This window comes from Bufo gargarizans, chromosome 11, assembly GCF_014858855.1.
Source record: "Bufo gargarizans isolate SCDJY-AF-19 chromosome 11, ASM1485885v1, whole genome shotgun sequence".
Taxonomy (NCBI): Eukaryota; Metazoa; Chordata; class Amphibia; order Anura; family Bufonidae; genus Bufo; species Bufo gargarizans.
Window position 1 is genome coordinate 94,493,368 of NC_058090.1, and position 26,737 is coordinate 94,520,104.

The window sequence follows — 26,737 nt, forward strand, 5'->3', positions numbered from 1 at the left end:
TCGTATTATATTAGATCTTCACTGTGGAGAAACAGTAAGACCAGCTGAGACTTGTAGTTCCCTAGCAGCAGACAGGCCAGAGTTAATGTCCTCCCCTGTGTTCTGTATAATCCCCCTCCTAACATTAACTGGGACTATTACACAGCAGGAGGAGGAGTCTGCGCACAGCGCCCCCCAGTGCATCATGGGAGGTGTAGTTCTCGGTGCCGCAGTTCAACTGCATTTCCCGGCATGCAATGGGACTTCCGGGTAATGGCTGCGAAGAGTCTCCTGTCTGCAGGGTGTTGTGAGTGTTGGGGGTCAGTATGGGGGGAGGGGTGTTAGCAGTGGATTAACCCTTGGTAGCCAGGGTCGTCATTACTGTAGTATTGAGGGCTCAGTGCAAGCAGCTGATGCAAATGCCCAGGAGCTCCTTCAGTACTTCTGACGGAGGAGCCCCCCCTTTAGTGCCTCTGCTGAAGAAGCCCTCTATATTTCCACTGCTGAAGGAGCCCACCTTTAGTGCCTCTGTCAAAGGAGCCCCTCTTTATTGCCCCTACAGAGGGAGCCCCCCCCCCTTAGTGCCTCTGCTGAAGAAGCCCCCCTTAGTGCCTCTGCTGAAGGAGCCCACCTTTAGTGCCTCTGTCAAAGGAGCCCCTCTTTATTGCCCCTACAGAGGGAGCCCCCCCTTAGTGCCTCTGCTGAAAGAGCCCCCCCCCTTAGTGCCTCTGCTGAAGAAGCCCCCCCTTAGTGCCTCTGTCAAGGAGCCCCTCTTTATTGTCCCTACAGAGGGAGCCCCCCCCCTTAGTGCCTCTGCTGAAAGAGCCCCCCTTAGTGCCTCTGCTGAAGAAGCCCCCCCCCCCTTAGTGCCTCTGTCAAAGGAGCCCTCTTTATTGCCCCTACAGAAGAAGCCCCTCCTTAGTGCCTCTGTCAAAGGAGCCACCCTTCGTGCCTCTGCTGAAGAAGCCCCCCCCCTTAGTGCCTCTGTCAAAGGAGCCCCTCTTTATTGCCCCAGAAGAAGCCCCCCCTTAGTGCCTCTGTCAAAGGAGCCCCTCTTTATTGCCCCTACAGAGGGAGCCCACCCCTTAGTGCCTCTGCTGAAGAAGCCCCCCTTAGTGCCTCTGCTGAAGGAGCCCACCTTTAGTGCCTCTGTCAAAGGAGCCCCTCTTTATTGCCCCTACAGAGGGAGCCCCCCCTTAGTGCCTCTGCTGAAGAAGCCCCCCCCCCCTTAGTGCCTCTACCCCAATTGCCTGGTTTATTGACTATGAACCCTTCAGCACCTCTGACACAGGACCCCGTCCCCTCCTTTATAGTCCATGACTCAGGTGCTCCCTTTCGTGCCCCTGCCCCCCCCCCCCCCCTTATGATCTATGATTTGGGTTACCCCTTTAGTGTCTGTGCCCCAGCGGTCGTGTTACAGGGCTAGGTAAAGTGCTGCAGCCCCTCCACACCTCTGGGCCCCGCTGATGGTTGCAGTACCAGGCACAGCCTGTGGTTGGAGGTGGCGCTTTGTCATAGCAGCCTTGTTTTACCATACTGTCTTTGGTTTCAGCCGATGCTCCCGGCACGTGTTCTCCAGTCTTGTAGACGTGTCCCCTTAGTTTTGGTGACCTCAGCATATTCAGGAATCCGAAGAATGGAAAAACCCGTGGAGACTTCAATCAGAGCCAAGCTGTCTGAGAACTTGCAGCCCTGCCACCTGGAGGTGCACAATGAGAGCCACATGCACGCCGTGCCCCCCGGGTCAGAGACCCACTTTAAAGTGGTGGTGGTATCCGATGTGTTCGGCGGGAAGTCTCTTCTTCAGCGCCACAGACTTGTCAATGATTTGCTGAAAGAAGAGTTAGCCGGACCTGTGCACGCTCTGTCCATCCAGGCCAAGACCCCACCACAGTGGGAGGAGAACCCCACCGTTACGCAGAGCCCTGGCTGTATGGGGGGTCGAAGCATGATCCCCACATGAGCAAGAAGATCATCTCCCAGGTGTAAGCAGGAGCACAATGCAGAGGGGGAGACCTACCTGTCCCCAGTCCTGTAAACCCTGGTCTGGAGCCCCAGGTCTGATCACATTTTGGACATTTTTTGTTGTTGTTAAATAGTATTAAACCGAGAAAAAACAGTATTTCATGTAGATAGTTCACCAAAATTAATAAATTAAAAATATTAATAAATGTTTTTTTTTATTATTATTTGGGGGGGCGAATCCAGTTTGATGCAAAAACTTTCCATTCTGTTGGGATCCATAGGGGCAGTATAGTAGTAGTTTGAACTGATTTATTTTACACATTGGAGTCCAATTATTCTGACCACTTCCTACTTTTGACGTCTGCAGCGCGTAGCTCATGAAGGAAGTGCCGTGTGCTGAGCTGGGTCAGTGGGTTATAAGGTGTGCTGAGCTGGCTCGGTGGGTATATAAGGTGTGCTGAGCTACCTCGTTGGGTATATAAGGTGTGCTGATCTGGCTCGGTGGGTATATAAGGTGTGCTGAGCTGCCTCGGTGGGTATATAGGTGTGCTGAGCTGCCTCGGTGGGTATATAAGGTGTGCTGAGCTGCTTCGTGGGTATATGAGGTGTGCTGAGCTGCCTCGTGGGTATATAAGGTGTGCTGAGCTGCTTCGTGGGTATATGAGGTGTGCTGAGCTGCCTTGGTGGGTATATAAGGTGTGCTGAGATGGCTCGGTGGGTATATAAGGTGTGCTGAGATGGCTCGGTGGGTATAAAAGGTGTGCTTAGCTGCTTCGTGGGTATAAGAGGTGTGCTGCTGCCTCGGGGGTATATGAGGTGTGCTGAGCTGCCTCGGTGGGTATATAAGGTGTGCTGAGCTGGTTATGTGGGTATATAAGGTGTGCTGAGCTGCCTCGGTGGGTATATGAGGTGTGCTGAGCTGCCTCGGTGGGTATATAAGGTGTGCTGAGATGGCTCGGTGGGTATATAAGGTGTGCTGAGATGGCTCGGTATATAAGGTGTGCTGAGATGGCTCGGGTATATAAGGTGTGCTGAGCTGCCTCAGTGGGTATATAAGGTGTGCTGAGCTGCCTCGGTGGGTATATAATGTGCTGAGCTGCCTCAGTGGGTATATAAGGTGTGCTGAGCTGGTTATGTGGGTATATAAGGTGTGCTGAGCTGCCTCGGTGGGTATATAAGGTGTGCTGTGCTGCCTCGGTGGGTATATAAGGTGTGCTGAGATGGCTTGGTGGGTATATAACACTGTGCTAACATATCCCTCGTTACTGTCATGGGAAAAGGGGTGATTTATCAGATAAATATTTGCTCTCGGGCCCCAGGTGGCACCAGACGTGTGTCTAACACAACAGTTCAGAGAACCTATTACGGGGCTCCGGAGCAGATGGACGGTCACTGCTCCTCTGCTGGTTGGTAAAGGGTTGTCTTCTGCAATAAGTCAGGTTTTCTGCCTCATGTAACAGGTGGACATTGGCGTGTCAGAGGAGAAACTCCAGAGAACAAAGACCCTGCAGCCATTGCTGGAAGAACAAGCTGGCGGTGGCTGCGTTATGGTCTGGGAAGGTTTTGTGGTATTCTTTGGGGACGCTCATCCATGTGGAAGGCACTCTCCACTGATTTGAGTATAAATCTATCCTTGTAGATCTCTTACACCCATTCCTCATTGGTGGGGCTCTGATTTGAGGATAGGTCATTAATATGAATTCCCGGATAACCCCATAAGGACCCGTGCCATACATGTACGGCGCAACCGGACGTGACTTAAGGAACCAGTGCCGTACGGCGCAAGGTCCGCGGGGCTCTGGGGCACGATCACCGGGGAATCATGGCACCATTGCTGCTCTTACCATCAGGCAGCCATGCCGGGTAAGGGCACCATGGTGCTGCAGCTCTAAGTGCTGCGATGGCCGGTCAATGAAGACCGGCACATCGCAGCGCAGAAAGCTGTCACAAGCATCGGGGCGGGTCTGGGGGAGGTGGCCGGTGCTGGACTGTTAGCACCGGTCACCTCCAAGGTGAGGCAGGGGACACTGGTGTTTGGTACCCCTGTCAGCGATGCTATTGGCTGGAACAGCACTATAGCTGCACAGGAAAGGGAAGAACCTCCTGCATGCAGCCATTCTAGCTGGTGACTGCTTGCAGAGAGGGTCTGTGCGGCTTGTGGCTTGCTGGACTTGTGGTGCACCACCACTTGCGATTTAATCCTTTCCTGCTGAAAAATTGCTGCACTGATTATTATTATTTTTTCATTTGCAGCTGTTCCATATCCCTAAACCACCCTCCGTCCCTTCCCCGCCCCCCTCCCTCCCATCCTTTTTATATGGATGCCATTGGTCCGTGCAATTATTATAATTTTTTGGTCTTTTTATTTAATTTTTTATTTTTTTTACAATTTTCCAGCTCCGCACCCACTTTTCTGCGTGCGAGTTGTGACCGCCAAGTGCTTGTTCAGTACATACCTGCCTGATCAGCACCTGCCGATTATTGTTTGCGCTTTTTAATATATTTTTTCACATCTGTGTTGAGTTTTTTTGCCAATTTTTTTCTGGTTCAAAAAGAAGAAATTGTAGTAGTGCTTTATATAAATATATATAGAGTTCTAGATTTTTTTTAATATATATATATATATATATATATATATATATATATATATATATATATACAGTGGCTAAAAATATATATAAATCTATATATATAGAACAATGGCTAAAAATGAACATATCTACAGTACAGACCAAAAGTTGTACTGTTCATCAAGAGAATGCCAAGAGTGTGCAAAGCAGTAATCAAAGCACAAGGTGGCTACTTTGAAGAACCTAGAATATGACACATTTTCAGTTGTTTCACACTTTTTTGTTATGTATATAATTCCACATGTGTTAATTCATAGTTTTTGATGCCTTCAGTGTGAATCTACAATTTTCATAGTCATGAAAATAAAGAAAACTCTTTGAATGAGAAGGTGTGTCCAAACGTTTGGTCTGTACTGTAGATATGTTAATTTTTAGCCATTGTTCACTTTTTTAACACTGTAGTGAATTTTTATACTACAGTTTTTGCACGCACGTGTGCTGCAGAGCACCGATCGTAGTGTGCTCATTTACATCTGCCACATTTTTTAGTTAGTTTTTTTTTTTGTACTTTTTTTTGTGAAGAAAGACCTGCAGTTAGTGGTAGTTAGACTTTTTTTTTCTTTTTTACACTAACTAGCTCTAAGTACTGTAGTTGTTGATACTATGTGCTAAACTTGAAACACTAATGGCAAATAAAGTTTACATATTGTAAGGAGCTTGGGATCACTTACAAGAACCAAAGAATCACAAAAGAACGCAGGTGGAGATAAGATCTCAAGAGCTTCTGTTTATATGTGAAGGTTAACTTGGGTTTCAGGCTGGTTTTCAGGTTCACTTCCACCATCAAAAAAGACCATAGGCCCACCGTGGACCTCCCTATGGAATGTAGCAGGCTACCTCTTAGTATGTATGGCAGACTGAAGAAGACAACAGGACTACTCACAGTGATCAAAGAATTCACGACATTCATGGACACATTAACCACGACGGACGCCACTCATCACTTGTGGACATATATTTATTGATATTTTATTTCACCCTGAAACTGGTTTGTTGCACAAGAGATGAACTGAATTCCAGGGATCACGGTTCTCATACACCTTCCACAGCACCGTATCGGCATAACAATAAAATACCTCCCATATAACTATTCACTTCTGTATAGACAAAATGGATTTTTTTTTTTTTTTCAAGACATAAATTGTAAGATTTTTTTTTCCATACCTCTGTTCTTTACAAACATCTATAAACTACGGCACGGTACAGTTTGCAAACAGACAGTACTACGTATGTGGAGACCAACTACTACAAAGAATGGATTGAAGACGAGAAAAACGTATTAGAGAACTTGAGGAGTACGGAGCTGGAAGTAAGTTCTGGTCAGGAGTTGTCAAAACTTGATTAGCTTTAGAATGCTCTTCGTAGCTTTAGGACAATCTATTTCCATCCTTGCCTTTTGGTCTTCAACAATTTTGTAGACCTTACTGGTCTTCTAAGGTCAAACACAGTTTGGCCTTCTTGATTGTTTTTCTCAATAACTAATTTAGCCACTATCTTGAAGGTTAGTGGCTAGTACATATGGTACCTACACCTTATGGCAAACTCAAGCCTCCTAAAACGTAGGAGTTATGCCTGATGCAACAGATCATAGCGCTCTTCGAAGAGTGCTTGGTCACTTGGTTGAATGTTTGAGAGCCATACACTCATTGGCTACAAGGATATCAAGCCAGCATGCAACCCTCATACTTTTATCGGTGAAAGGACTCTCAAATCATTTCTTGGGCTGCTGGTTAACCGATCACTTGATTTGACACCATAAGAATGACCGGAGCTCCAGGCTCAGGTCAACATTGGCTCATGTTGCGAACTTGTAACATGGCCATTGCTTTCACTGGCTCGATCGAATAAATTAATAAAATAAGTTAATTAGGGATTTTTTTAGGACAACTCCTAACGTGACCCACCTCCCAGCCACAGTGCTTCCTCCATCTCTATCATATTATCATATCCTACTACACATCTACCACTGTTGCATCATAAGTTATTGTAGAACGAATTGATACAGCAAGAAAGACGAGAAACTCGAAAAAAATAAAAGTATAAAAATATTTGGCAAAAAATGACAGGTGACGTATACACGGCACACAAACTGATTGTCACAATGTTGTTCAGGGTAAACTGATGACGACTGTGTTGTTTGTTCATTTTTATGTCTTTTAATTTACCATTGTCCATTTCAAGTAACTGGTTGATATATATTTCATGGGCTTTTTTGGGGAGAATTACCCCCTGTATCAACACATCGTGTCATCAGTCACTTTTTTCAACATGGACATGAAGAAAAACTCAGGTCGGTTTCCAAAAACCAGATGTTCAGTGTATTTGTACGTCCATATACACTGCCATAGTTACAAAACGGACAGTGATTATACAGTAAATGACTAACTTTTCATAGTCCCCAGGGTGAAAGTCCTATTTCTTCCCAAAAATGTCTTGAGGATGCTTCAGTCAGCGAGGATTCTTGGTTAAAGATGCACTAATCCTCATCAAAGAAGTAACATTAGGATCTTTTAGAAGATAGTTTTGTCCTTGTTATGGGGGGGAATATCTAAAAGGAATGATGTCGAATGGGTACGTAATGGACGCACTCACTAATGGAAATTTTCACAAAAAATTTTCACATCAGAGATGTCATGAGAGCAAGTGAAGGTAGCCAGAGTTTAGTCTCTTTGGATATTGTACATATTTGACCCTGTAAGAAAGTTTGAAGAATATGTATTCTGTTCGTTTTCTGATTAAAATTTGCATGGTGATCTGAAATTTGTAATTCTGTCATGACTCCAGGTCCTTTAAGAAACTCTTAATTTTCTTTCATGTAGTGGCTAATTTTAAGGTGCCGATACGTTGACGACGTACACTAGTAATCGAAGGCGCTACCACCCCTTGCCTTTGTAGTTGAACGTCACGGACGTCCTCCTGCTTACGCCTAATGAATTTGGACGTAAATTCCAATGGTTAAAATTAAAAACAGTTTCCATTTCTACTCTGAATCTTCAAAAACAAAAATTTTCTATAGACATCTGCTGATGTGATCCTTTGCCTGTACACGCTAGTTACAGTCTATAAGGAATTTTTTGTTTTCCTATTCACTAACATATAAACCATATATAACAATTCTAGTGAACACTAAGCATGACCACAACACAAAGACGCAAGATACGGCCTTGTTACGTACAATTAATAACAACCATTGAAAAATAATTTGATTTTGATTTTTTTTTTTTACAGATTAGTACATAGTTTTGCTAAGAACCAGCGGCAGTCAGCACGGACACACTGAAACACAAATGAGTCCTCTGTTGCGAGGATCACAGAAATATGTTACCTTTTGTGCTTTCTGCTCTAAGTTGTGTTGAAATTGCTTGTGCTCCAAAAAGGCCTATGCTTTTTTTTGTTTTGTAAGTTATCATATAGAATATAAAAAAAAAAATGTCTACATCCTCTAAGAGACTATCTTGATGGCATGAAGATCCATAAACCCTTGCTTGAAAGCATGATCAGAAGCAGCAGAAGATAACTCCTTGTAGAAGGCTTGGTCAACGCTTCACAATGGGTCCTTGAGTTCTTACTCATGTTTGAGAATTTGAATTTTTTATTCTGTTTTGATAGAGCTAGAATCTAGTTGAAGTCCACCAACCTGACCTCTGGGTCCAGGAGGCACCAAAGTCAACTTCTTACTTAAATTTTAGACTATAAATCAGGAACGTTCAAGGTTTAAATCTTCAGCCTACCTAAGACCTCCTAAATGTTTGATATGACATCATAGTCTTAAGAGAATGCGGCCAACTATACCAAAGGCACCAGCCTCTCAGAATTTTTCTTGTGTGCTTTCCAGAAGACAGGTCTCCAAGATGAGAAAAAATTGAAGATACACACACAATACACCTAGATATGCTGCAAGGAAGTCCATACCATGTAAAAACACTATGTATATTTCTATGAAGTCGATAGCGAATAGGTTGTTACACTGTAATTTCCCATATATATCTATATATTTACAGTATTATACAAATGGCGGCAAAATGACCATTTATATTATATAAATAAACTATTTCTTCGTTTCCTTAGAGTCACATGAAGATGTAAAAACGCGTCTACTACTAAGTCTGCCAGCTCGGGATATGGCACTCCACATGCATGCAGGGTTTTTTGGAGACACGGTACAATGGGAACCTAATGGCTTTTGCTACAGGTGGTGCTCACGTCTACAGGTGGGGCTTCACCTCCAGAAGTCCACTTACAAAAAAAAAAAAAGCTATTTTCATAATATATTTAGCAACGGGAGGTGGAAAGTCACATACTAGTTTTGACATCTTCTGACGTGGCTGTGTCTCACCACTGCACTAAAAAAATATATATAATCTGGGCCAATAATTTTTTTCTTCTTCACATAAGCAAACTTAAAGGGGTTGTCCCATGAAAAATATTTAACATTTTTCAAACCAGCACCTGGATCTGACTACTTTTCTAACTGCATGAAATTCAAAATGTAGTATAGTCAATAAAATCTCTCTGTATAGCGCCACCTGCTGTTTGTTTGTTTTCGGATTTCGCTGTCCACCTCGGTAACATCACTGAGGTGGCCACACATGCTCAGTTCCAACTGCCACCAGCTGGATCTACTGTTAGAAGCCGTGAAAGTTACAGGGAGAGAGTTGCAACAAAAAGGACATGCCCCTGAACTGTGATAGGGAGAGAACTAAAGTAGAAAGGATACGCCCCTGAGCTGCCAACTTAAAATAAATGCAGCTATGAATGGGGAGATCTCTGGATCCATGGGCTGGTTCTAGCTTAGAAAGAGATTGTCGTGTACTATATGATGTCTGATTTACATTAATCATAGGAGAACCCCTTTATTTAGTGAGGTCCACAAAAGAAAGTAATTTTGTATCTATAATAGTCTTATTTTTTCACTTTGGAATATTTATTTTTGCATGATATTGGCCATATTCATATTTATATATATTGTGCTTTTTTTTTGTCTAAACACCACTTCTTCCCCCCCAAGAACGTACGTAGCATTGAAGCAGGCTAACAAACTGCTGTGGGGCCCATGGAGAAAGGGGGCCCAGCCCTTGTTGCTCCCATCCCCTGCGCAGGACTTTCCTCTCAGGGGGAAATACATTGTGAACAAACAGCAGAGAGAGGAATTCACCCAAGCATCATGGAAAGGCTGCAAACTGGGAAACAAACATTAGGCTCTTCTGCCCTGGGTGGAAAACCAGCTCTGTAATAGAGGACCCATTTTCATCTTTTATGCCACTGATCCCTGCCAATAGTACTTATTTGGGACATGAAGAGGCCAAACCATAACCCATCCATCTCCCAAAGCTACATGCTGAGCGATCCTTCTGTGCCCATCCAGAAGTCCACAACCAAAAGTGTAAAATCAAGCCCTAAAATGTCCTTCAAAATAAAACATGTACTTCTTGTTTGTACATTAATGGAATGTGCCTACATTTCATGGAATGTTTGATCCATTTTTATGAGCTGGTCATATTTCTGTGCTTCGTATTTGCGACATTCTACCCCTACCATTTATCCAGGAATAGATCTCTAGATTATATTACCAACCACCGGCCCTGAAAGCTGCCATCTTTTGAGAACTATGTAAACATAACACATGGCCAATTCATCTAATAAGTAATCTTGATAACAAATAAGTATAATAAATATATTAATAACTGTTCAGATGAGGCTAGTTTTTGTACTGGGCTTCTGCAGTCTACTGCTGCTCCCCCAGACTTTTTTAATTTCTAGAACATCTATGTGAAAATAAGCTTCCCGGCTACATAGGCACCAATGCACTTTGGTTGCAAAAAGGACATTTTCACATCTACTGATAAGTTTAAACTATATTTTATATTTGTGTTCCTTACACCTGTCTAGACATAGGTAGCATATGATATTTTGAGACTAAGGAAGACCTAGCTGGGCATTTAGATGGTGTTTCTAGTAAATTCTGACCTACCTTGAACAGCTCCTGTTAATACCCAGTTTAAACAAGAACAACGGTTGGATCCTTCAGAATACACTATATCCCAGAACTAATGTAGGATACTCTAGAAACCATCTAGAACTAATCTAGGATCCTTCAGAAACTATTAAAACCTAGAACTACTGTAGAATTCTTCATAATCTACTACTACTAAGATCTGCTGTAGGATCCTTCAGAATCAATTACCACCTGTAAGATCCTTCAGAATCTATTTCAAACTAAAACTATTGCAGGGGCTTTCAGAATCTGTTACAACCTAAAACTACCATATAATCCTACAGAATACATTAAAACCGAGAACATCTGTAGGATCCTTTAGATTGTATTTCAACCCAGAACTATTGTAGGATCTGTTTAGTAACCATTACTGACCATAATAATTGTGTCATCCTTCAAAATCCATTATAGTTTAGAAGGATCCTTCAGAATCCAGTAAAGCCCAGAGCTACTGTAGGATCAGATTGAAGGGCAGACTAGATTGACCTGGTGGATTTTTTTCTGCCATATATATTTTTTTCTTTGATTCTTAAGAATCCATCATAACCCAGAACAACTATAGGATCCATTAAGTATCCATTACTAACCAACATGATTGTAGGATCCTTTCAGTAACCTGTACAACCTAGAATAACTATAGGATCCTTTCTATATTTTAGACTAACCAGGACAAACATAAAATGTAAGAAGAGGCAAGTATATCTAGAACAGTGTTCTCCAGTCTGAGGCTCATCGGCTGTTGCATAATGACGAATTGTTCTAGATCAGTGGCCTCCAAACTGTACTTCTCTGAACATGCTGAAAATTGTAGTTTTCGAACATATGAAGAGCCACAGATTGAGGAACAGTGATCTAGAACAATCACAATTTTTACTAATTTCTAGAAGTATCAAGAATGAATTCAGGCTCTTCACAATGTCCAATGAGTCTGAAGAGCAAATCATAAGTTCTTCAATGACTAGAGGTGTTAGAAACACAACATAGAGGTTTTTCATTTCACTAGATCTATCTAGAACATAAAATCTCTGCTCTACACAAAGTCTAGTGCTTCTAATCCCCATACTAATCATGGAGGAAGCTCTGAAACTTAGAATAGTGCAAAATGTTCAGTCCTTGATACATTTTCAGTGACACATATGCATATTGTTTTACCAAACATTTCTGGGAAGAGGATATGGGGAAGGGGCCCCACACATAGCGACAAAAAAAAAGACATTTCACAGTGTCTACTAATCTACTCTCTTTTTTTTTTTACAATGGTGAATCTCACTGAAGCACCTGGCCTCGTGTTTCTGGCAATTTAAGGGCTAAAAAGCTACCCAGGGCCAAGGCAGCAGAGGCCAAGAGGATGGGCACTGCTTTGGCTATCCCCACGAAGGAGGTAAAAATGCTTATCCCCAGGACAGCAGCCAACTTGCAGAGGGCATTCAGGAATCCGAAGGCAGTCGTTCTGGAATTAGATAAAAAAATAATATATATGAGAATTTAGAAGAATATTTTTAGTATCCTAAATGTCCTGGAGGCATAAGAAATTTCACTGCACATAACTCATTCATAGATCTCAATATTTGAAACATATAATGTCGAGCGTCCCATCTAAAGAGCATCTTTCTCAAGCATGATCATTTAAGGTGGCCATAGTTTTGAGCCGACAGGTCTTCCAACTCTCCAATACACATGAGCATGTGTTCCTAATAGGGGAGAAGGAAATAAGCTGCTGCCAGACACCTCTGTCAGGAGCTTATCTCCCTTGAGATCAATAGGATGGGTTCAACTCTTCTTTCTACTGACATCTAGGAGTCAGAACACCACCATATACCTTTGGAGGTCAGCTGGTCCTACCAGAAATGGTGGATTTGATTTGACCGGTATACATCTAACATGTCAGGCACGTTTAGATATAGATTTAATCAACACCTCTTTGAATATAATACTTCCAGGGAAGAGGGTATTCTGGCTCAGGTTCCTACCTTCGAACTGCAAGAGGAACCACAATCTTAATGAACATCATTGGTCCTTCAGAACCAAAGTCTTAGTTTGCAGCTGCTTTTTGCTCTCATAGGACTGAAGAAGGGTCAGCGATCTCAAAATAGCCTAATGAGTCATGAGACTGGATGTCATCGTCTCTCAAAGCTCGCCATACACATCAGATCAATAATGGCTGCAGCTGCCGATTTCTGTGGGACCAACTGACCTTCTAATGTGTATGGGTTTCGGCTGTAACCCAATGGCCGATTTTTGTTGGAAAGAAGGATTGGGTAGATGGATTTCAAAATGCTCAATTTTTTTCTGAAAGGAGATGTCTGACAACATCTAATTCCACCTACTGAGAACATATTTGCATGGGTATGGGAGGGGGGAAGATCAGGAGGGATGAGCGTTTGGCCGACAGCTATCTAATATGTTTGGCCTAACTAACATTACATTTCTGCTGTTAGCTCCCTGGACGGAAATGCTCCAAATCTAACGCGTCTTGAGTGACTCATCGCATGTAATTACTTTATAAGATATTCTCCTGGTGGAGAAAACAACCCTCGCACACTAATCACGGTTTAGTAGTCTCCTCCAGTGTGTGCTCCAGGGGCTGTACCGGTCTACAAATCTGAATATTAATACATCTGCATTTACATGAATTAAAAACAATCGTATATTGTAATGTCTGATATATACGGCATCTAGGAGGGAGGCCATACAAGAAAAAACAGAGATGATAAAAAGTGCACCAGGAAGACTAGGCCGCACTACCATGGACAACTAAGGGGTCTCGTTTTCACTCCGACGTAAGATGACCATGGACAATAGAAAGGGAGGTGGAAAATTGAATGGAGCCCCAGTTTGACTATGTTCCTGTGATATCACTGCACTGTTCCTGTACTGGTACCACATGTGTGCATTATACAGTGCCTGCATGTGACCAGCATATCTATGTTTTTCTCTTATGCTGTCACAATATATTTGGTGATCTTTTTGAGTGCATTATTCCTGTATTATGGTATCATGGAGTGCATAATCCCTGCCCCGCGACATCACTGTGTGCATTATCCCTGCACTGCGACATCACTGTGTGCATTATCTCTGTACTGCGACATCACTGTGTGCATTATCTCTGTACTGTGACATCACTGTGTGCATTATCCCTGTACTGTGACATCACTGTGTGTATTATCCCTGTGCTGTGACATCACTGTGTATATTATCTCTGTACTGTGACATCACTGTGTTTATTATCTCTGTACTGCGACATCACTGTGTGCATTATCTCTGTACTGCGACATCACTGTGTATATTATCTCTGTACTGTGACATCACTGTGTGTATTATCCCTGTACTGTGACATCACTGTGTGCATTATCTCTGTACTGTGACATCACTGTGTGCATTATCTCTGTACTGTGACATCACTGTGTGTATTATCCCTGTACTGTGACATCACTGTGTTTATTATCTCTGTACTGTGACATCACTGTGTGCATTATCTCTGTACTGTGACATCACTGTGTGCATTATCTCTGTACTGTGACATCACTGTGTGCATTATCTCTGTACTGTGACATCACTGTGTTTATTATCTCTGTACTGTGACATCACTGTGTGCATTATCTCTGTACTGCGACATCACTGTGTATATTATCTCTGTACTGTGACATCACTGTGTGCATTATCTCTGTACTGTGACATCACTGTGTGTATTATCCCTGTACTGTGACATCAGTGTTTATTATCTCTGTACTGTGACATCACTGTGTGCATTATCTCTGTACTGTGACATCACTATGTACATTATCCCTGCACTGTGACATCACTGTGTGCATTATACCATTACCTTTTCCTCTGTGTCACCAAGTAGACTCTACCACAACAACTATACCACTAAAATACCAAGAACAGGGGATAATATATGGAGAGTCTGAGAAATGGAGTATATTCTACTTTGTAATCAGCGAGTGGAAAAAGAACCATACCTTTTGTCTGAGGGGTAGAGCTCCACCGTCAGGACATCCAGAGCATTCCAAGAGGCAATACTGACTCCACCAAAGAGGCAGAGTAGAGCAATCATGGCCGATTCACTGTTCCCGAAGAATAAGAAGAAGCAGCTAATACATGACATGACACTGGAACCAGCTGGGAAGACAGACAGATCAGTCACTGAAATATCCCACCAGGTGCTCTGCATCTATCAAAGCATAACTTATGGAATTGGATCTATTTTAGAAAAAAATGGGTTGCTTTCTTCCAATAACAGTGCCATACCTGTCCACAGGTTAAACATGGCATTGCAGCTCAGCTCTATTCACTCCAAATGGAGCTAAGCTACAATACCACACACAACCTACCACCAACAGGTGTGGCACTGTTTAGGAAAAACAGCAGCCACATTTCTCTATAGCAGCACTTTAAAGAGGACCTGACAGCAGGATGAACCTTATTAAACTAGGCATGGCAGGGTTGATTCTTCTGATTAAAATGAAACACAGGAGAGGTGAGGACTGATTATCTATCACTACTAGAGCATCCTGCTTATCAGTGATTATAGTATAAGGACAGAAGAGACCACAGGAGAGGTGATAACTGATTGTCTATCACTACTAGAACACCCTGCTTATCAGTGATTATAGTATAAGGACAGGAGAGACCACAGGAGAGGTGAGAACTGATTATCTATCACTACTAGAGCATCCTGCTTATCAGTGATTATAGTATAAGGACAGAAGAGACCACAGGAGAGGTGATAACTGATTGTCTATCACTACTAGAACACCCTGCTTATCAGTGATTATAGTATAAGGACAGGAGAGAATACAGGAGAGGTAAGAACTGATTGTCTATCACTACTAGAACATCCTGCTTATCACTGTTTATAGTATAAGGACAGAATAGACCACAGGAGAGGTGAGAACTGATTATCTATCAACATTTATAGTATAAGTGACAGGAGAGAACACAGAAGAGGTGAGAACTGATTGTCTATCACTACTAGAACACCCTGCGTATCTCTGTTTATAGTATAAGGAGAGGAGAGAACACTGGAGAATAGACAACTGATTGTCTATCACCACTAGAACACCCTGCGTATCTCTGTTTATAGTATAAGGAGAGGAGAGAACACTGGAGAATAGACAACTGATTGTCTATCACCACTAGAACACCCTGCGTATCTCTGTTTATAGTACAAGGACAAGAGAAAACACAGGAGAGGTGAGAACTGATTATCTATCACCATTAGAACACCCTGCTTATCTCTGTTTATAGTATAAGGGACAGGGGAGAACACAGAACCAACGCTGCCGGGGAGTATTACTAGTTTAGTTGGGTTGATCCTGCTGATGGGTGCTCTTTAAGAAACACATCACAAAAAGTAAATTAGCTGTAATTAGAGCTGCCCATCCAACTGTTAGCCCTGTCATCAGGGCACTCATGGAATTATAACACCTTTAGTCTTATTTAAGGGATGCTCTGCTTTGGACAATCCCTACTTGTTAGAAGGGTCCCTTGACAATAAGCTGATCACTAAATGCCCTTCTGCTGGGATCCTAGCGATCAGATTTTATCTGGAGGGAAACAGACAGTAAGTGTTCCCTGCAGCACCACCACAGGGAAAATGAGGTATTACACAGTGTCCATTGGTATCGATGAGTTATCTGTGTAAAATAGAACAGGTCCTATACTATATTTGCTGAACCCTGCCGGATCCAGCAAAAACGCTAGTGTGAAAGTAGCCTAAGATATTTATGATAACCCAGCTTTTTTGTAGATATCAAACCAAACCACTCTCCTATGGGAGGAAGCAGTAGGCAGTGCCACTACTTGGTGCCCAACTTGATGGGGGTTAAAGCCCCTCTGAGGGTAAGGACTGATCTTGGTTTATTGATAAAGTACACATAAAATCATACTCCCAGTAGGGGGCAGTATGTACTTCTATTATCAACAAATGTTTGCCTTCATTGGTCCTGTATTCACGCAACTCTAAACTGTTCTGTCTCTCGTGGGTACTCTCTTAGCTACTGCCACTATTTGCCCTTTCATGGTGCTGTAGGGAAGCCAAAAACCTCAAGCTGAGACACCCAAGGATCGCAGAAAGAGGCTGCCCAAAATTAGACTAAGAAGCCCTAATAATAATAAATATAGCATAATACATTAAATTTGACCTAAAAGTGAATCTGTTGGCAGAGCACTGATTTTCTCACCCAGCATACGGAGACGCCCGATTTTGTCCATCAGCAGTGCGGAGACAATATTGCCCGGTAGTACCGCCAAAGTCCCCAGGAAACTCACAAAGTAGATCATGTAGGCATTATTAATGTCGTCGCTGAAGTCGAGCTGGCATCCCTCCTTACTGTGCAGGAACGTGCTGTTAATAATCCGACTGTTGATGAACTTATAGTCAAACAAGTCTGCAAAGCAAGAGCGATTAGCTACAGTTATATTCTTGTACATAGGAGCAGTATTATAGTAGTTATATTCTTGTACATAGGAGCAGTATTATAGTAGTTATACTCTTGTACATAGGAGGCAGTATTATTAGTAGTTATATTCTTGTACATAGGAGCAGTATTATAGTAGTTATATTCTTGTACATAGGAGGCAGTATTATAGTAGTTATATTCTTGTACATAGGAGCAGTATTATAGTAGTTATATTCTTGTACATAGGAGCAGTATTATAGTAGTTATATTCTTGTACATAGGAGCAGTATTATAGTAGTTATATTCTTGTTCATAAGAGCAGTAGTATAGTAGTTATATTCTTGTACATAGGAGGCAGTATTATAGGTAGTTATATTCTTGTACATAGGAGCAGTATTATAGTAGGTTATATTCTTGTACATAGGAGCAGGTATTATAGTAGTTATATTCTTGTACATAGGCAGCAGTATTATAGTAGTTATATTCTTGTACATAGGAGCAGTTATTATAGTAGTTATATTCTTGTACATAGGAGCAGTATTATAGTAGTTATATTCTTGTACATAGGAGAGGCAGTATTATAGTAGTTATATTCTGTACATAGGAGCAGTATTATAGTAGTTATATTCTTGTAACATAGGAGCAGTATTATAGTAGTTATATTCCTGTACATAGAAGCAGTATTATAGTAGTTATATTCTTGTACATAGGAGCAGTATTATAGTAGTTATATTCTTGTACATAGGAGCAGTATTATAGTAGTTAGTCTTGTACATAGGAGGCAGTATTATAGTAGTTCTATTCTTGTACATAGGAGGCAGTATTATAGTAGTTATAGTCTTGTACATAAAGGTAATATGTAAAGTGAGGGGGCACACACACCAGAGAAACAGTATGGAAACAATTAACGGATGAATAATTAATATTTATTACTCTAAAAAACACTCCCCTAAAAAGATATATATAAAACATACATAAATAATAACAACCTATAATTAATTGTCATGTAAATCCACTGATATGGGTAATAATGTCGATTGTTCAGCTGCAGTATTCTGGATAGTACTGTGGGTATAATAAAATAAAATTCATCCAAATGGTATCCCACTTTGTACGGTACTGTGGCACAAACAAGTATGCAATGTCCAGAAGGTAACTCCAACAGGTGTATTTTACTTTCAATGCAATGGAACAATGCTGCTGGCTATATATCAATGTCCAGTATTCAGAATAGCATGCGTGAATGTTTGCACAGATCCTCAGATTACTCACAGTGTCCAGCCGCTTGCAGTCTCCCGGTCTCACCCGGTCTCACCCCTCCTTATTGTACGGTAACGCTGGTTTTTCCAGGTAGCCGAACACGGCCGTCTGTGGCGTCCCACGTGACCTGATGCTCTGGGGTTCCGGGCGGACACTACGATGACGTCACTGCTATGCGGCGGTAATTTCAAATCTGGTAGCGGATCTCTTCTGCTGGCAACTTGATATTTAATTTCTTTATCTTTTATTCTTTTTGTTGAATCCACGCTCACTCCACAATGCCAGACGCGTTTCGGGTCTTGCGCCCCTTCCTCAGTGGCCACTGAGGAAGGGCGCAAGACCCCGAACGCGTCTGGCATTGTGGAGTGAGCGTGGATTCAACAAAAAGAATAAAAGATAAAGAAATTAAATATCAAGTTGCCAGCAGAAGAGATCCGCTACCAGATTTGAAATTACCGCCGCATAGCAGTGACGTCATCGTAGTGTCCGCCCGGAACCCCAGAGCAATCAGGTCACGTGGGACGCCACAGACGGCCCGTGTTCGGCTACCTGGAAAAACCAGCGTTACCGTACAATAAGGAGGGGTGAGACCGGGTGAGACCGGGAGACTGCAAGCGGCTGGACACTGTGAGTAATCTGAGGATCTGTGCAAACATTCACGCATGCTATTCTGAATACTGGACATTGATATATAGCCAGCAGCATTGTTCCATTGCATTGAAAGTAAAATACACCTGTTGGAGTTACCTTCGGACATTGCATACTTGTTTGTGCCACAGTACCGTACAAAGTGGGATACCATTTGGATGAATTTTATTTTATTATACCCAGTACTATCCAGAATACTGCAGCTGAACAATCGACATTATTACCCCATATCAGTGGATTTACATGACAATTAATTATAGGTTGTTATTATTTTATGTATGTTTTATATATATCTTTTTAGGGGAGTGTTTTTAGAGTAATAAATATTAATTATTCATCCGTTAATTGTTTCCATACTGTTTCTCTGTGTGTGTGCCCCCTCACTTTACATATTACCTTTTTGAATCCTTTGGGGTCCTGGGGGTAGGACCAGAGGGTGAGCACCTACCCATACGTGACAGGGGTGAGCCGCTGTATTCGATTTACTGTTAATATTCTTGTACATAGGAGCAGTATTATAGTTATTTCTTGTACATAGGAGCAGTATTATAGTAGTTATATTCTGTACATAGAGCAGTATTATAGTAGTTATATTCTTGTACATAGGAGCAGTATTAAGTAGTTATATTCTTGGGACATAGGAGCAGTATTATAGTAGGTATATTCGTGTACATAGGAGCCAGTATTATAGTAGTTAGTCTTGTACATAGGAGCAGTATTATAAGTAGTTATTATTCTTGTACATAGGAGCAGTATTATGTAGTTATATTCTTGTACCAGAGAAGCTGTTATTATAGGAGTTAATATTCTGTGTACATAGGAGGCAGTATTATACTATTATAATTCTTGTACAGGGTAGTCAAGTATTATAGTAGTTATATTCTTGTACATAGGAGAAGTATTAATAGTATTATATTCTTGATACATAGGAGAAGTTTATAGTAGTTATATTCCTTGTACATAGGGGGCAGTATTAACTAGTATTATATCTTGTACTAGGGATGCAGGTATTTAGTAGTTATATTCTTGTACATAGGAGGCAGTATTATAGTAGTTATATTCTTGTACATAGGAGGCAGTATTATAGTAGTTATATTCTTGTACATAGGAGCAGTATTATAGTAGTTATATTCTTGTACATAGGAGCAGTATTATAGTAGTTATATTCTTGTACATAGGAGGCAGTCATTATAGTAGTTATATTCTTGTACATCAGGAGCATATTATAGTAGTTATATTCGTTGTACATAGGGAGCAGGATTAGACTAGTTATATTTCTTGTACAGTGGGAGGCAGTATTATAGTAGTTATATTCTTGAACATAGGATCAGTATTATAGTAGTATATTCTTGTACATAGGAGCAAGTAGTCATAGTAGTATATTCTTGTACATAGGAGGCAGTACTTATAGTAGTTATATTCTTGTACATAGGAGCGGTATTATAGTAGTTATATTCTTGTACAATAGGAGGCAGTATTATAGTTAGTTATATTCTTGTACATAAGGGAGGCAGGTATTAGTAAGTCGTATATTCTGTACATAGGGAGCCAGTATTATAGTAGTATATTCTTGTACATAGGAGCAGTATTATAGTTAGTTAAGATTCTTGTACATAGGAGGCAGTATATATAGTAGTTATTATTCTTAGTACATAGCGAGCAGTATTATAGGTAGTTATTCTTGTACATAGGAGCAGTATTATATGTAGTTATATTCTTGTCATAGGAGCAGTAGGAGCAGTATTATAGTAGTTATATTCTTGTACATAGGAGCAGTATTATAGTAGTTATATTCTTGTACATAGGAGCAGTATTATAGTAGTTATATTCTTGTACATAGGAGAGTATTATAGTAGTTATATTCTTGTACATAGGAGCAGTATTATAGTAGTTATATTCTTGTACATAGGAGCAGTATTATAGTAGTTATATTCTTGTACATAGGAGCAGTATTATAGTAGTTATATTCTTGTACATAGGAGCAGTATTATAGTAGTTATATTCTTGTACATAGGAGCAGTATTATAGTAGTTATATTCTTGTACATAGGAGCAGTATATAGTAGTTATATTCTTGTACATAGGAGCAGTATTATAGTTATATTCTTGTACATAGGAGCAGTATTATAGTAGTTATATTCTTGTACATAGGAGCAGTATTATAGTAGTTATATTCTTACATAGGAGCAGTATATAGTAGTTATATTCTTGTACATAGGAGCAGTATATAGTAGTTATATTCTTAACCAAATCTCTTTTTATTGAGAAAGCAAATAGATATAAAGTGCCACAATACAGCAAACGCCATACGCAGATGGCATCAGAATAGTGCAATCAAATATAACAAAAGTCAAACAAATGAAGGGGGGGGGGGAACACCAATAGACAAACAGGACAACGGACAGGGATAAAGAAATACCAAACAAGAAGAAGGGAGGGAGAGGGAGGGAGGGGGGGTGGTGGGTTCAATAATGGCGGTGTCAGTCATATCATGACAGGGTCTTTCAAGACGCCGGGTGGCGATAGGCTTTCCAGGGACTCCATATGTCCAGAAAACGAGGGCGAGTGTGAGATTCCCAGTGAGCCAGTTCTTCAAAACGACATATCTGATCCACTTTCTCTTGCCACATCAGCAGCGTAGGTGCAGAGTCGTTCTTCCACAGCAGAGGGACTAGCAGGCGGGCAGCAGTTAGAAGTAACGTTGGTAGGTTGTTTTTAGAAGGGGCGAGGGTGATATTGGGGCACCAAAGCAGGACCAATTGCGCATCTAGACTTATAGGGGAGCCGCAAATGCGCCCGATTAGGCTCTCAATCTGTGTCCAGAAGGGACGGATTAGACTGCAGGACCACCATACGTGAGATAGGGACCCCTTCTCTGTTCCACACCTCCAGCACTGATCGGGTATGTCGTGATTAAGATTATGGAGGAATTCAGGCGTTTTGTACCAACGCGTAAGAAGCTTAAAGGAATTTTCCTGTATTTTGATACAACGACTGAATCCGTGAGAGTTGGAGAGGATAAATGCTTTTTCGGGTTCTGAGAGGGGGTACGAGAGCTCCTTCTCCCAGGCCACTAAAAAGGATAGTACTGGGGGTGTGGAAGAGAGTAACTCCTTGTAGAGAGTTGACAGGGGCTTCTTCGGGGGGATCGGCATATCAAGTTTCTTTTCCAGCCAGGTGGATTCTTCCGTGCAGAAGGGAGGGAGTTTCAAAATCGCAGTATCCTTGCGAAAGGCAGCAAGAGCCAAGAAGGATTGCTTTCGAACCTCAGGCAAGGCCCGAATCGTGTCCCATGTCAAGTCCCCACCCGTAGACACAACCTCCTGTAGTGTGTGGTTAGACAACTGATACCAAACACCCGAAGGGGCAGTGATCTCGGGATGAACTAAGTTTTGCAATAAGTGCAGAGGGAGGCGAGGATTCGGGAATCTCAGATCTTTAGATCTATAGAGTTTAGCCCATTCAACGAGCATGCCCTTCCAAATGGGGGAGGCAAAGGAATGTGAGGGCGTACAGCTACGGACCCCCCACAGGACGAGATAATCTTTGTATGTAACGAGGCCTCGCTCTAGAGCTGTGCATAGATTTGGGGGCTTCGGGAAAGAAGAGAGAAGCACCTATTTAGGTGTGTGGCAGTGTAATACAGGTGGACATCGGGAAGGCCGAAGCCACCAAACCTCTTCTCCCTCGTCAATGTGGAATAAGCTATCCTAGATGGTTTGTTCGACCAGAGGAAAAGGGAGAATCTCCTACGCAACTCTGTAAAGTACGAGCGCGGGAGCCATATGGGCAACGTCTGCAGCAGGTATAGGAGTTTGGGGACAATGAAGGTCTTGAGATAATTCTTCCTGCCTATCCAGGAGATGAAGGGAAGTTTTACCGACTGTAGATGGGATTTAATTGAGTTGAGCATAGGGGTGTAATTAAGGCTGTAAAGGTCATTCAGATTCCGCAGAGATGTGAATCCCCAAAAATGTGATGTCCCGAGCGGCCCAAGTGAAGGGGGTGGAGCGTTTAAGCGACGCAACAAGAGCGGGTTTACATGTAACATTCAGGGCAAGGGATTTGCTATAGTTGATCTTGAAATTGGAGACCCAACCGAATTCTTCAAATATAGAGTGTAGCCGGGGGAAGGATGTCTCAGGGTTCGTGGTCATAATAAGGAGGTCGTCTGCAAAAGCCGCCGTGAGGTGAGTGTGGGAGGCTCTCTGGAGACCTTCAATATCGGGATCTTGCCTGATTTTGCACAGGAGAGTTTCCATGACTATCACAAAAAGCGAGGGGGAGAGAGGACAACCCTGCCTAGTGCCATTAGTAATGGCAAAAGCGGGTGAAAGAGTGCCGTTGACTTTGACCCTGGCAGAGGGGGCAGAGTACAGAGAGAGGATAGCGGAAATGAGTTGGTCAGGAAAGCCAAATTTCGACAGAGCCAGTGACATATACTGCCAGCTCACTCTGTCAAAAGCTTTCTCTGCATCAGTGCTCAGCAGAGCTAGCGGGGTAGAGGTAGACCGTGCCCAGTTCATGAGATGAAGGAGGCGAACAGTATTCTCATTACCCTGTCTGCCAGAGACAAAGCCAACTTGTTCTTTGTGAATAACATCCGGGAGAACTTTTTGAATCCGTTGAGCCAGGATCTTAGCCCACCATTTAATGTCCGTGTTTAGTAGGGAGATAGGGCGGTAACTGCCACATTGCAACGGGTCTTTATTCTCCTTATGGATAATGGTGATGTGGGCTGTGAGTGACTGGGCAGGGAGGTGGCCACCACCCAGGAGATAATTACATAGGGAGCTAAATTGAGGGGCTAGGACAGATTTAAAAGTTTTATAATAAGAGATGGTGAAACCGTCAGGGCCGGGACTGCGACCGGAGGGGATAGTGGCTAGGACTTTCAGGACTTCCGGGCCAGAGATGGGAGCTAATAGTTGGGAGGACTGATCCGGGGATATAGAGGGAAGCTGAAGGGAGGAGAGGAATTTATTCGAGGCCTCCGCGACGGAGCAGGGAGATGACCCAGGAGGGGGCGGGAGGTTGTAAAGGTCTTCGTAGAAGGCACAAAATGCTTTGGCTATATCAGGGGTAGACTTAAGGTGATTGCCCGCCGCATCTTTGATCGCCGGAATGAAGGAGTCAGAAAATTGTTGTTTAGTTAGCGCCGCCATAAGTCTGTTCCCCCTGTCTCCATGTGCGTAGGATTTGAAGCGCGCACGAAGGAGTAATTTAGCTGAAGTAACGTTCAACATATCTTTTAATTGAGATCGCGCGACAGAAAGCTCCTCCGCAAGGCTTAACGCTTGGGATTGCTTATGGCTAAGCTCGAGGGTGGCGATACGGGATAGGAGGGTGGACATGGCCTGGGCTCTTTGTTTTTTAAGATGGGAGCCGAGAGCGATAAGCTCTCCACGGATCACGGCCTTGTGGGTTTCCCAGATTACAGCGGGGGAGGGAGGGGAGGGACCTGCGGTGTTAGTACTGAAGAACTCCTGGAGGGAGGTGGCTATTTTCTCAGATGACGCCTGGTCCTGGATGATGGTCTCATTGAGACGCCAGTTCCATTCCCGTGTAGGGAGGGTGGACAGCGAAACTGTCAGAAAGACAGGGGCGTGGTCCGACAACGTGATGTTGCCTATTCGGGTGTTTACAATTTGTTTGACATGCTCAGAGGAGAGAAAGACATAGTCTAATCTGTGGTGTGAGGACTTGGCATGGGAGTAGAACGAGTAGTCACGACCCGTGGGGTTCAGGGTACGCCAGGTATCAATAACACCTAGTTTACGCAGAGCCACCTTCAGGCGTCTAAGACGTACGTGAGTGATAGCCGATTTCCCCGAGGAGGAATCCAGAAGTGGGTCTAGGGTCACATTAAAATCTCCCCCCAGAATTACCATACCCTGTTTGAATGCAGCCAGCGCAGCGAGGGTCTGAACCAGCCATGCAACCTGTCCCCTATTTGGCGCGTAAATATTGGCCAGTGTAACCGGTGTGCCCGCTATAGAGCCCTTCACAAATAAGTACCGGCCATCAGGATCCGAGGAGGAGGCTGTAACCGCAAAGGGTACCTGCTTGTGAATGGCAATACTGACACCCCGGCTAGCGGAGGCCTGTGCGCTGTGGAACCACTGAGTGAACTTTTTGGAAGGAAGATTGGGAATCTTACCTGCCCGGAAATGTGTTTCTTGAAAAAAGGCTATCGAAACTTTGTCTTTTAGTAGTAAGGAAATCACCTGGGATCTTTTGCACGGCTCGTTCAGGCCCCGGACATTAAGGGAAGAAACTATAAGAGAAGCCATGTTAAGTCAGCAGGAAAGCACAAAGCAATCATAATCTGAGCGAACCAAGTAAGAACATTAGGATGGGATAAGAGGACACAGAAGGGGAAACACATGAGGGCAAAAGAAGGGAGACAATAATGCAAACAGTAAATCATAATCACAGAATGCAGAACTAAGAGCTCCACGGAGCGCCTGGGAATCAGAGGATCCTTTCTCATCACGGCCTGGTGCCGGGATCCATCAGGCGGGGGGTCTCGTAGAGCTGGGAGAGGCCATGAAAAGGCCATCAGGTAACAAGGAAGTCAATGAGGGAAACAACGGCAAACAAATCCCCTGTGCAGAGGGGGTGGGAGGGAAGAGGTAGATAACATTCAGGAGGGCGAAGTCCTCAGGGAGGTAAACAAAGGCCTGGATACACCTAGAAAGGCCATGTCAAAAGGCTAGACAGCTCCTATGCATGTCCTGAACAATATAACAGGAGACAACCGTAACTTCCGGAGGTCCACTTCAGGAGAACACCTGAACTGTGAACGGCGAAAATGGTGGCCAACGTAGCAGAGAGGAATCAGCGATGAGGAGAGCGACCCGCAGCAGCGGAAGCCTGGGAACTCTGACTGGGTCGGGATTTCTTCCCGGCAGGCACAAGGGACCAGGTGTCTGCAGTCGGAGGCGAGGGTATAGGATCTCCCTGGTCTGCCGGCATCCAGGACGGAATTTCAATTGGAGCAATACCCAGTGGGACCCAGGCCCCGGATAGGTCCTGAGGCGTGCGTATGGTGATCTGCCGCCCGTTTTTGACAACGGCCAAGCCAAAGGGGTACAGCCAGCGGAATTGGGTCCCGGAAGATTTAAGAACTTCAAGAAGCGGACGCAAAATACGTCTCTTTGCCAACGTGGAAGGTGCCAAGTCCTGAAAGAACTGCAGCTGCGAGCCTTCATATTCCAGGCGGTCCGCCTCTCTACTGGCTTTCAATAGAGCCGCAGTGTCCACAAGACTGAGGATACCGCAGACAACATCTCTCGGAGGGTCTGAAGCCTTTGGCTTGGGGCGAAGAGCGCGATGTATGCGTTCAATGACAATATTTGCTGCTCTTTCTGGAGTTAAAAGATTCGCGAATATTTCTTTCGCGATTTTTTCAAGAACTTCCGATGCGAATATTTCAGGGAGGCCGCGGATGCGAATATTACGTCTCCGGCTGCGATTTTCCTGATCTTCAATTCGCAGGAGGGCATCGTTAAGAAGATCTTTATGCGAACCAAGGGTGGAGCAAGTTTCCTCACCGAAGCGAATAATCGCGTCTTGCGAGTTTTCCAGTGCAGCGACTCTCTGGCCGATGGATCGGAGATCGGTCTTTATTTCAGTCAAGTCCTGCTTCAGGGGAGCTAGCGCAGAGTCCAAAATTTCGCGAAGGATCGCTTTTGAAAGATTCGTTCCCCGCTTGCGATTTTTATATTCGGATGCATCCGAAATACTTCCCGCTTCCGAAAATTCATCCGGATCGGAATGAATAGAAGGAGCCGGCGCCATCTTAGGTGTCCCAGCAGCGGTGCCCTTGGCAGCTTTCCTCAGGAATTTCTCCAT

At 43.2% G+C, this 26,737-nt stretch overlaps 2 protein-coding genes across 2 annotated transcripts in view; one reads left to right on the forward strand and one right to left on the reverse strand.

The window, feature by feature from the left end:
• Nucleotides 1–239: 239 nt before the first annotated feature.
• Nucleotides 240–2,154, forward strand: BOLA1 (bolA family member 1). The gene is made up of 2 exons (XM_044272513.1): nt 240–299; nt 1,532–2,154. Exon 2 carries the CDS (start codon nt 1,535–1,537, stop codon nt 1,940–1,942), a length of 408 nt encoding a protein of 135 aa, XP_044128448.1. The 5' UTR covers nt 240–299; nt 1,532–1,534; the 3' UTR covers nt 1,943–2,154.
• A 9,681-nt stretch (nt 2,155–11,835) lies between these two features.
• Nucleotides 11,836–26,737, reverse strand: part of SV2A (synaptic vesicle glycoprotein 2A) — a 46,647-nt gene continuing 31,745 nt past the window's right edge. Inside the window, exons 10-12 of the mRNA XM_044272039.1 lie at nt 16,755–16,961; nt 14,532–14,691; nt 11,836–12,019 (exon numbers count right to left, since the gene is read on the reverse strand). Of these exons, the coding sequence (XP_044127974.1) occupies nt 11,836–12,019; nt 14,532–14,691; nt 16,755–16,961 (551 nt within the window). The remainder of the gene's footprint in view (nt 12,020–14,531; nt 14,692–16,754; nt 16,962–26,737) is intronic.